Here is a 12,087-nt window from a genome sequence, read left to right on the forward strand (position 1 = left end):
TCATAGCATAGGTGTTCAACTAATCAAATACTTATCTTTTCAGGTTAGAGCCACCTACACTTGGCATTATTTTCTTGGCTGATAATCCAGAAATCTCCGCAAAGCCTGTAAAATTCACAAAAGTTGCTCAGATTTTTGGGAAAGGTGTGGATGAAGCTTTCTTCTGGTATCCAGTTGCTCCCCCAGGTTATGCTGCTATGGGATGCATTGTTACTAGAACAGATGAGCCACCAAGAGTTGAATCATTTTGCTGTCCTAGAATTGATCTTGTTGGCCCAGCCAGTATTATTGAGGTGCCTGTTGCTAGATCTTCAAGTTTAAAAGCATCTCAGTGCTGGAGTATATGGAAAGTTGATAATCAGGTTTGATTATATTGTTTAAATTTATTTATTATTTTTTTCTAATTGTGTTGATGTGTGAATTTGCATATGGTGCTGAATCACTTTAGATTGATTATTATCCCTTTTTACTGGTTAGGCTTCTACATTCTTGGCACGTTCTGATTTGAAAAAGCCATCAAGTCGCTTGGCACTCTCAATTGGAGATTCTGTGAAGCCAAAGGTACGAGAAAATGTGACATCTGAGATGAAGCTAGGGTGTTTATCCGTTACTATTCTTGATAGCTTGGGCGGAATGGTAAGTTGACACAAATGCTTTGAAGCACTAATTTATCATTTTTGCTTTTTCATGTTTATGCATTCTGATATTCTTTGACAATTGCCTTTCAGATGACACCTTTTTTTGACGCGACCTTCAACAATATTAAGCTTGTAGCCCATGGCCGATTTGAAGTTATGAGTTCAGTACTTATCTGTTCAATGGCTGCATCAACTTTTAATACACAGTTAGAGGCCTGGGAACCATTTTTGGAGCCATTTGAAGGAATTTTCAAGTAATACTTTGTGGCTTAAATACTTTGATCGACTCATGTGGACATAATATTCGAATTGTTGTGGTCAATTGAAATCCATTATTCTTTTTTTCCCTTGACGCTTCTGATCTCTTATTCTATCTAAACCCAAATTTGAAGCTGATATTTGTTTTCTATTCCTTGGAGGTTTGACACTTATGATACCAGTACTCATCAAACTCCGGGACTTGGGAAGACACTGCGCATCGCTGCTACCACTATCTTAAACCTAAATATCAGTGCTGCCAACCTTGATTCTTTTGCAGAGGCCGTTGTTTCTTGGAAAAGGCAGAGAGAAGTTGAGCTTAGAGCAGAGAAGTTGAATGAGGTAATTTAAAAGCTGGAGATTATGTTTATTATGGCTGTTAGTAGAAGTCTTATGCTTAGCAACTTGCAGGAATCAGTTCTTCTTCATCAGAGAGGTGAAGATGGTTTATCTCTTTCTGCATTAGATGAAGATGATCTTAAGACTATAGTTGTGGAAAATAAGCTTGGGTGTGATATTTATATCAAGAAGCTTGAGCAGAACTCCAATACAGTTGAAGTTTTACATGATAATAGATCCACTGCAGTCTGGCTTCCACCTCCTCGGCTTTCTGATAAATTAAATGTCACTGACAAAAATGGGGAATCGCGCTATTACATTGCTGTCAGAGTATTAGAAGCAAAGGTGTGATAGTCTTATAAAAATTTAATCTGAGATACTATTATAAGTTAATAACTGCCTTTGTGTGGTTGCCCAGCCTCTGAAGGAAAGACCTGACTTCTTTATGAAATAATGCAGGATATACCCATTGTTGATGATGGCAATAGCCATAACTTTTTCTGTGCTCTGCGTCTTGTTGTGGACAACCCACCAACTGATCAACAGAAGTTCTTCCCTCAGAGTGCGCGGACTAAATGTGTTAGACCGTTCATAACAAAAGCTCTTGATGCTGATCTGGGCACTGCCAAGTGGGATGAGCTTTTCATATTTGAAGTTCCTCAAAAGGTATCTCTATGCATATTCTCATTGCTCATGTTAGGGATGGTGTTAAATTCTCTATGAAACTTTGGAAATGCTGAGGGGTAAGTACTCATCCGGAATATTTTGCATATGGAATCACAAAAAATATGTATGAAACAAATTTGAAACTGAAATCAATGTCAACAAAGATTTTTAGACAGTCAAAATCATATTGGATGCTCCTCAAAATAAAACATCCAGAAATTCATACCAACATTCGCAAAAGTTGTGTGTGTCAATTATGCCGAATATCACTTAAGCAAAACACTCCCAAATACCACTCTATCCTAATTAACGTCACTACTTGATTTTCTTCTTCTGAAATTTAAACCATTCCTTATCATCCACAAACGCCCAAGGGATATTGCAAACTTTCAGATTTAGGGTCCCGTTAAATCTTGATCTATTTATTGAAGCATCATTTGAAAGAAAATGTGTACTAAATGGTGAGTGCTTTTCTCAACTAGTGTGGAAATTTTGGCTCTTAAGGTCGTTAAGCATGTTGTGAGCAAGAGCGAAGACCAAGGATGTTGACTGAAAATAGTTAGGAGGGATGATTTAATGTGAGAGAGAAACCCCCTCTCTCTTGAGAGAGAGAGAGAGAGAGAGAGAGAAATCTTTCTCTCTCTCTTTCACACACACACACACACACACACACACACACACACACACACACATGTGTTTATCTGGTAGGCTGTCAAATGAATTAAACTGTTTGTTCTATCATCAAATAATTTACAACTTGACTCTCCTGTCAAATGAATTAAACTGTTTGTTCTATCATCAAATAATTTACAACTTGACTCTCCTGTGTTACAATGCTCATAAAAGATCTTTACTTTATTTGACATGCTTCCCTTCTATTGCTCACAAATATACCTTTTTTGTTTTATAATTTATCTTGCAATTTGACAGGGTACTGCTAAACTGGAAGCAGAAGTCACCAACCTTGCTGCTAAAGCCGGGAAAGGTATGCATTACTTCTATTGTAGCTGTTTTTATTCATCTTTAGAAGTTTGTTGGTTGTGATATCAGGATTGTATATTTGCTTAAGCTGTTACCAATTGCTTTAGTTTGTTCAGTGCCAGGTGGACGTTGAGATGGTGATAGTTGATATAATATTATTTGCGTATGTGTGTCATGGGGAAGAGGGAGGGGGGGGGGGGAGGAAAGAGGGGAGAGGAGTCCTCTATGGAGTTACTTAGGTATCTTGTGTGTGTTCATCCTTTGGGCTAATAGGAATCCATTTGCATAGGGTTTTTTTTAGATTTCATGTCACATTTCTCTACTAGTGTTTAGCTGCTTAGTTGAACATGAAGACTGATTGCAAAGGTTTAAATATGCCTTGTATTTAAGATGTTTAGCTAATATGCTACTATATAGTATCAACTATATAGTGATAATTGACTATGAGTGGGAGGCACCCCCTTGACTCAATGAAAAAAGTATACTTGCTAGAATAAAGGGTTTATGGTTCTATAACTTTTATCATCTTTTTTAAATCATAGTTGCTTGGTTTCACATGTATGATAAAAATTAAAATAAAGCCTAGTGGTCTAAGTGGAGGTGATTTACCTTATATCTGAACCAATGTTACAAGGTACGGGGTACGATTCGAAACGTGGTACGAAAACGAATACACGGAACGTTGCCCTTTGGTGATTCCGGTACAATGGGTACGATTTCATAATAAATATGGAGTATATATGAATGAAATACAAAGAAGTATATACTTGTATTTTGAAAAATTAAAAATATTTTCTTGCCCTTGGGTCAATTGTATCTGATATTTTTTAATTACCAAGGGTAAGTAAAACTGTAAAAGAGTGGGTGTCATAAAAACAAAGAGGAAACTAATAGAGTGTGGGGTCCAATTGTCTATATTTAATTTAAGCAATTCAATTTTCTGACTTCTCTCCTACTTTTCACTTAATTTATTAGTTAAAAAAAAGTAGTATCCAATGTACTGATTTCTCTCTCCTCTCTCCTATGTTTGTCTTCAACCTTTATTCTCCACCATTTTTGAAGCTTCAACACTCGAGCTTTGAGCTGTCAATAACCTTTAACCCTAAAAACGCAAAAGCATAGCCTCAGTCTTTGAAATCGAAATCGGGTCGTCAATTTCAAGATCCGAGTCGCGACCACAAGCGACCTGAACCAACGAACCAGGTCGCAATTCGGGCCTCCGTACAGCAAACCTTGTAACACTGATCTGAACTAAATAAGTATCCATGTACACCACTTGGTCTAAGAGAATAACCTGTGACATGACCTCGTGTTTCATTGCTGTTCATGAATCATGACAGATCAACAAACTAGACATTAAGTGTAGGTTCTTTTGACTCATCAGACTTGTGTGAATCTGGACTGCTATAGGCATTTTTTGATTATATATAATTGGGAAATTTATATAGCTAGATCTAGTTTCTTTTGTGGAAAATGTTATAAAAGTTAATTCCCTGGTTTAATCATTGGACACAGGCGAAGTTGTTGGAGCATCATCCTTTCCTGCTGGACATGGCTCAAGTACTCTTACTAAGATAGCGTCATCAAGGATGTTGCATCAGCAAAATGCTTTTAAAAATATCGTGTCACATCCACTGAGGAGAAGGGTCAGTATAACATACTTTGATTTTGTACATGCTTATTATCATTATTATATATCATAATATCTTATTCCTTCATTAGGATCAGGAAGAAAATGAGGGAGGCGTGATGAATATTGGCTCTCTGCTGGTTTCTACATCTTATTTTGAGCGAAAATTAGTTGTAGATTTACAGAAGGATACGACTAACAATAATGAAGTTGACTCTGATGTGGGTTTCTGGATTGCACTTCGCCCTGATGGCCCTTGGGAGAGCTCTCGGTCTGTTCTTCCATTATCAGTTTTTCCAAAAAGTTTGGAGGGAAATCTTCTTGCTATGGAAGTTATCACAAGAAATGGGAAGAAGCATGCCATTTTTAGAGGTCTTGCAACTGTTGTCAATGAGACCAATGTTAAGTTAGACTTGTCTCTGTGCCCTTTATCTATGATTGATTCAAGGACAAGAGATATTCGTCTTGGAATGGAGAATATTGTAACACTAGATCCTGGATCAAACTATATTCTACCTTGGAGATGCATATCTAAGGATTCTGAAGATTGTCTCCGTGTTCGTCCTTATGTTGATTTGTCTGGCTCATCTTACTCTTGGGGTCTTACATCTAGTCTAGGCTTCCCCTTAACAGGCGGAAAAGAGCAACACCCTACAGAACAGGGTCTGCTCTCTAGGCAGAGTACAATGAAGCTGAATGAACTTGAGAAAAAGGATGTCTTATTATGTTGCATACCCAGCACCCAAAATCAACAGTTTTGGCTTAGTGTTGGTATAGATGCATCAATTCATCATACAGAGTTGAATGCACCTGTTTATGATTGGAAGATTTCCATAAATTCCCCACTAAAGTTGGAGAATCGACTTCCTTGTCCAGCTGAATTCTCAATTTGGCAGAGGAAGAAAGATGGAAAAGGTATTGAGCTACAGCAGAGTAAAATTTATTCCAGAAAAAGTGCGAATATAAATGCTGCAGATCTCAGGAAACCCGTATATCTTTCCTTGTTTGTTCAGGGTGGTTGGACTATGGAGAAGGTATGTAGCTCACTAGTTGGTATTTTATAAACCATGTCAGTAGATATTAGCAGGCTCTTTTACCCCTCTGTTTTTTTATGACAAGCTACTATTTCCTTATCAGGAATCTGTTGTCATCTTGGATCTCTCATCTGATGATATTGTTTCCTCGTTCTGGATGGTTCAGCAGCACACTAAAAGGTGTTTTTACCTTTTTTTTTTTTTTGTCTGTAATAAATTAATTCAAACTCTCATGGAGGAAGGGGAGGGGCGGGGGGGGGGGGGGGTGGGAAAGTTTGGAGCTGTGTCTGGAAACTGTTTTAGTTCTGGAGCGTGGTTTTCCCTGTTCACTGAAATGCTAAAATGTTAGTATGCTGTTGATTAGCTCATCTCTACTCTAGTCTAAATTTTAGGAATAAAGAGGGGCAGTAGACTATGTTGGATATGTTTCTCTTGCCACCAAACTTCAGCTTCGTATGGAAATATCTATTCTGAATTTCTGTGATACTTGGACTCAGCTCACAACCTCACGTACCAGTGCTGACACTCTATGACCTGGGTGCGGATATGGGATCCGTGTTGGACTTTTGGGAGAGAGAGTGGTATTAGCACTCAGAAACCATACATCTAACATAGAAGTTTGGATCCTCTATAACAAGAGCCAAGACACTGTGGTTTTTGTGTGGAAGAATAACATGAGCAGACTGGTCCCACTAACCCTGCTGGTATTCTTCTCCGGTGATGGGAAAGCTGGTCCACCTTTGACAACTTCCCGACTCAGATCTGCGTATCTACTTTTGCCCCCTTTTTTATGTTTTGAATGTGGAGTGGGGATAAATTCGCGTGATTGACTGTTTACTTCTCTATCTAATTTTTGTTTTCTTTCGTTTTTACCTTTTTCAAGATTTGAACAGTAATATTTTTTTTTTTTTTTTTTTTTTTTTTTTTTTTTTTTTTTTTTATCTTTTTCAATATTTTGAATAGTAAATGAATTTCCTGAGTATGATCCATATCTGATTACCACACCTGGACCCGAACATCCTAGCTGAATTTCCACATGAGCTAAAACTGCTTTGCGTAAATTCCACGTGTAATTACATTCTCCTATCTAAAATGATCTCCCTCTATATCTATGAAGAGAAATAATTACATGTAAGGTGCTTGTTTATTCCGCTTGCTGTTACTCTGGATCTTATCATTTTGTGTATTCTTATGGATTTACAGGAGGCTGCGTGTAAGCATTGAGCGTGACTTGGGAGGCACCAGTGCTGCACCCAAAACCATCAGATTGTTTATCCCTTACTGGATTGTTAATGATTCTTCTCTGCCTCTGGCATATCGGATGGTGGAGATTGAGCCTCTTGATAATGGAGACAGTAGCATTTTTAAATCTGCAAAATATTCAGCCCCCAGGAAGAATGTTCAGGTCTTGGATGTGATCGGGGATACTAGCTCGGTACCCAGCATGCTCTCCCCCCAAGATTATGTTGGACGTGGAAATGTTCATCTCTTCACATCTCGTAATGATACATATTTGTCACCTAAAGTCGGGATTGCTCTAGCTATTTTTGATTCTGAGAACTACAGTCCGGGTATTTCACTTGTCGAGCTTGAGAAAAAGGTAGTGGGTTTAGGATCCTTTGTGCTTTTTCAGTGGAAGTTATTTTTTATTTTCCTCATTTCTGTGAAAGGCATCACACGAAGCCGCACTAATGATGTAATATTGTGAAATCAGGGGCGGGTCGATGTTACAGCCTTTTGCTCGGAGGGATCTTACTATAAGTTTTCAGCACAGCTGAACATGACTTCAGATAGAACAAAGGTAAGACTTCTGTGTTTGAAGATGGTCTTTTTATGTTGAGCCAGCAAGAAGCGTAAATTTTTAATCATCGTGATTATTTTGATTAAGGGCTCTTTTTGACGTGTTCTTGAGGAAGTTATTGATATTAATCATACCTAGGCTTGTTAAGTCAGGTTTGGTCACTTGGATAGGTCATCTTTGAGTTCAGATTGTTGTAGGTCAAGTAGGATTGAGTCACGAGATGAATAGTGCTTACCCTGACCCTGAACTTTTGGGTTTGGGTTGGTCTTACGGATTAGAGGCATTTTGAACTTTGTTTAATACAATAAAGCAAATAACTGATCTGCTACTTCATTTCATATTTCATAGTTTCTTACTTTCTTGAGAGTAGTAAGCAAATGTATGTTTAATGCTGTAATAATGTTGATATCAATATAAGATGCTATTTCTTATTCAAGTTGAATGATTAAGTATTTTGTTAATCTGTATATTTTTCACTTATTTTCTTGCTCTGTGTTGACCCAACATTTTTTTTTATCAAAGTGTATTATCTCTCTGTAGTTCTTTTGGTGTTGTTGACTTTGCCTATTTGATTCTCCTTCAAAAGTTTGTGTTGCAAATAATGATATGTGAATTTGAAACTTTCAGGTTATTCGTTTCCAGCCACACACATTGTATATAAATAGAGTTGGTTTTAGTGTGTATATTCAGCAGTGTCATGCTCCATTTGTGGACCACATTTGCCCCACAGATCCTCCAAAAGCCATTAGATGGCACTCATCTTCTAAAGTTGAAATGTTAAAGGTATAGAAAGTAGATTTATCTTCATTATGTGAAGATGACTTCTAAACATCATTATTTGTCTTTGCCCTAAGGTTATTGACACTCACTGTTTGCTTCAGCTGCGGGTGGATGGCTATAAGTGGAGCAGACCATTTAGTGTTGGGTCTGAAGGAATGATGTCCATTGTTCTGGAAAGTGACACAGGCAGCAAGGAGTTGATTTTAAGGGTAGCTGTGAGAAGTGGCACTGGAAATTCGCGTTATGAAGTTATTTTCCGTCCAAATTCACTGTCTAGTCCATACAGGTATGTTTTTGTTCCAGTTTCAGGTATAATTATCATATCTGAATCCTGGATCATGACTACAATTATGAAAATAGTGTCTTCATCTGTTCCATTTTGGCTTATGAGCATCAGCTATTGTTGAGAACTTGAGATTAAAGTAAGTACTGTACTATTTTAGGATGCTGCAATAATTTTTTGGCCTTTCTATGCGCAATTCTTGGTTTAAAAATCTGAATAACCGTGATATTTGGGGAATTTCGAATTTGATCCATCTCAATTTATTATAAAAACTTAAGAATTAGGAGTTTTACTTTGAATTGAATGATGGAAGTCATATTGTATTGTGAATTTCACTTGTGAAGGTATTGAACTATTGCAACTTGTGACCTTCCTTGCCAGTGTATTGCTCTCAGTATTATATGCGTGTATATCATTTTTGTTCCTGGTATTTATGGGCGTAAGTGACTAATAGCTGTCTCTTGCCAGGATTGAGAATCGTTCTATGTTTTTCCCCATTCACTTCCGCCAAGTTGATGGAACTAGTGATTCGTGGAGGTGCCTTCCTCCAAATGCAGCCGCTTCATATCTATGGGAAGATGTTGGAAGGCGGCGTTTGTTAGAGTTATTTGTAGATGGATCTGATCCACAGAGGGCAGTGAAATACAATATAGATGAGGTATTTGATCACCAGCCCATGAATGTTGGAGACGGACCAACTAGAGCTATACGTGTGGCCATTGTTAAAGAAGAGAAGATGAATGTGGTTAAACTTAGTGATTGGATGCCTCAAGATGATCCTGCACCAGGTGTGCAGAAAAGAATTCCATCATCTGTATCACCCCTTCCCAGTGCTGAACCTGAGTATGAGTATCCTTCATCTACCTCGAGTGCCGAATTCCATGTAGTTGTTGAGCTTTCAGAGCTTGGTTTGTCTGTTGTTGACCATACACCAGAAGAAATTCTTTATTTGTCAGTTCAGAATCTTCTTCTGTCACATTCTACTGGCTTAGGCTCTGGGACTAGTAGGTAGGTCATAATGCACTTGATTGCTTACTGTCATACATACATACATACATATATATATATACATACATATATATATATATATACATATATATATATATATATATACATATATATATATATATACATATACATATACATATACATATACATATACATATACATATACATATACATATACATATACATATACATATACATATACATATACATATACATATACATATACATATACATATACATATACATATACATATACATATACATATACATATACATATACATATACATATACATATACATATATATATATATATATACATATACATATATATATATATATATATATATATATATATATATATATATATATATATATATATATATATATATATCCTTTACAATAATATTTTGAATATTTCTAACTGAGTCGCACCCTCTGTTTTTCTCCTGGGATTATTATCAAGAGGACGGGTTAAGTAGTCCATTGTTTTGATGTAAAGAAAGCTTTTCAGAATAGGATCAAATTTCAAATTGATTGTCTTTAAGTAGTTGTCCTCCTTTCCATTTTGGTTTATTTCAACTGTATAGTTTTATTCATTATGTTTTTGTATATTTAATGCATTAATTTACCACACTTAAAAGTTATTTTCTAATTTCCTTGATTTCTTTATGAAAAGTGTAGAGCACTAACACATGGTTACTTTTATCAAGTCAATTTGGACAGTAATATTTACTGTCTTTCTTTATCCATGTGTTTGGTCATTAGCATTATATGTATGGGATGAAGTACATATTATATTTGCAGTTGAACTTTTTTGTACGAGTATTTTCCTAGAAATATGCTATGTCTTAGTTTGATTAAGCTTAGTTCATAGGTCATTGGTACTGTGTTATGTTGTAGTTTGATTAAGCTTAGCTCTTGTGATTGTTCAATGTATTGTTGTTTTTGTGATCTAAATTGCTTTTTAATTTGCACCAATAATAGTTGCATTATTGATGACCACTGATTGAGCTTGGGCATTGTCTTTTCATTGCAGATTTAAATTGAAAATGCGTGGACTTCAAGTGGACAATCAGCTCCCATTGGCTCCCATGCCAGTTCTTTTTAGACCGCAGAAGGTCAAAGAGGAGATTGACTATATCTTAAAATTCTCTGTGACATCACAATCAAATGGGTCACTAGATTTGTGTGTCTATCCTTATATAGGATTCCATGTAATTCTTCAATCTATATTCTTTTTTCCTTTTAAAAACCCCTAATATGCTAAGATTCTGTTTTCCTTTTTCCCCATTTATATGGGTTTGGGGGGGGGGGGGGAGTTCTTTTTTTCCTTGTGATCAATCTTTTGGAATTGATTGTCATCTTATGATTTGGAACAGGGATGTGACAACTCTACATTTTTAATAAATGTTCACGAGCCAATCATATGGCGCCTTCATGAGATGATTCAACAGATTAACCTGAATAGGATAAATGCTGCAAAGACAAATGCTGTTTCCATTGATCCAATCATCCAAATTGGGTATGAGAAGTTGTTTGAACTGTATTGTTGGATCATGTTTCGACTGTTGCGGCTACTAACTTCTTGATTATTTTTTTTATAGGGTTCTTGACATCTCGGAAGTACGATTGAAGGTGTCAATGATTATGTCACCAACTCAACGACCAAAGGGTGTCCTTGGTTTTTGGGCATCCTTGATGACAGCACTGGGGAATATGGAAAATATGCCTGTAAGAAATGTTTCCTTAATCATTGTCTTTAGTTGGAGTCTCTTTCCATTGTAGGCTATCATAAGAGTTTCTTTCCATTGTAGGCTATCATAAGAGAGTGTAAAAAGGAAGGTGGGTGTTTGAATAAGTTTGATGAAGTAAGAGAGTGAGTGGAAAAATGTGAATATAGTGGGGTAAGGTGGTATTAACGGTTTCACAAATATAAATTGAAAGTGTTTGAAGTTTCTGAAAAAGACGAGAAGGAAAGTTTTGAGAAGTTTTAGAAACAGAGGTATTACATATAATTAAGGTGCAGAAGATTGGTCCACTAAAAAATTGTAAAGTCGTTAAGTTTGAGAACCACTTTGTAAGATAATCCTTATGGATTTGGCCACCTGGGTATTGATATTATTTTATTACACCTGTTGGATCAGCGTAGGGTTTGAATCTACATCATGACCCAGGTCTGATCAGACGCTACCAATTGATGTTCCTACAGCAGCCATGAACACACCACTTATTAAGCATGCCCTTACTCTTCTGTTTTGTGGTGGTGTTTGTTTCTCAATAACAATTTTGAAACTAAGATTGCGATCCTGATTGACACTTTGTCCTGTAATAATTAGGTGAGGATACACCAGAGGTTTGTGGAAAATGTTTCTATGCGACAAAGTGCTATTATCAGTAATGCTACCTCAAATATTCAGAAGGATCTGCTTAGTCAACCTCTTCAGCTGCTTTCTGGCGTTGATATACTTGGGAATGCAAGCAGTGCACTTGAACATATGAGTAAAGGTGCTGCGGCAATATCAATGGATAAGAAATTTATCCAGAGCAGACAAAACAAGGTTTTTTTGCTTATATCTAAACCTTTATATTTTCCTGGCAATTATGTTGCTTGGTATACACAGAATTCAGTTGATTTATTTCGCTGTTTTGTAATTCACTGCTGTAAAAT

General features: G+C 36.5%; 1 protein-coding gene across 9 annotated transcripts in view; it reads left to right on the top strand.

The window, feature by feature from the left end:
• LOC110682332 overlaps positions 1-12,087 on the top strand; it is a 49,784-nt gene that overhangs the window by 32,843 nt on the left and 4,854 nt on the right. For 8 of the 9 annotated variants that reach the window (XM_021858661.1, XM_021858662.1, XM_021858656.1 and 5 more), the window contains 19 exons: positions 44-362; positions 478-636; positions 729-892; positions 1,058-1,238; positions 1,308-1,580; positions 1,695-1,901; positions 2,832-2,886; positions 4,398-4,528; positions 4,605-5,546; positions 5,650-5,726; positions 6,750-7,146; positions 7,261-7,347; positions 7,975-8,130; positions 8,229-8,413; positions 8,879-9,418; positions 10,456-10,633; positions 10,799-10,941; positions 11,024-11,150; positions 11,756-11,977. In XM_021858661.1, the coding sequence (XP_021714353.1) occupies positions 44-362; positions 478-636; positions 729-892; positions 1,058-1,238; positions 1,308-1,580; positions 1,695-1,901; positions 2,832-2,886; positions 4,398-4,528; positions 4,605-5,546; positions 5,650-5,726; positions 6,750-7,146; positions 7,261-7,347; positions 7,975-8,130; positions 8,229-8,413; positions 8,879-9,418; positions 10,456-10,633; positions 10,799-10,941; positions 11,024-11,150; positions 11,756-11,977 (4,543 nt within the window). The remainder of the gene's footprint in view (positions 1-43; positions 363-477; positions 637-728; positions 893-1,057; positions 1,239-1,307; positions 1,581-1,694; positions 1,902-2,831; positions 2,887-4,397; positions 4,529-4,604; positions 5,547-5,649; positions 5,727-6,749; positions 7,147-7,260; positions 7,348-7,974; positions 8,131-8,228; positions 8,414-8,878; positions 9,419-10,455; positions 10,634-10,798; positions 10,942-11,023; positions 11,151-11,755; positions 11,978-12,087) is intronic. The other variant, XM_021858660.1, reaches the window with a different exon arrangement.

This window comes from Chenopodium quinoa, unplaced genomic scaffold (assembly GCF_001683475.1).
Source record: "Chenopodium quinoa cultivar QQ74 unplaced genomic scaffold, ASM168347v1, whole genome shotgun sequence".
Classification (NCBI taxonomy): Eukaryota; Viridiplantae; Streptophyta; class Magnoliopsida; order Caryophyllales; family Amaranthaceae; genus Chenopodium; species Chenopodium quinoa.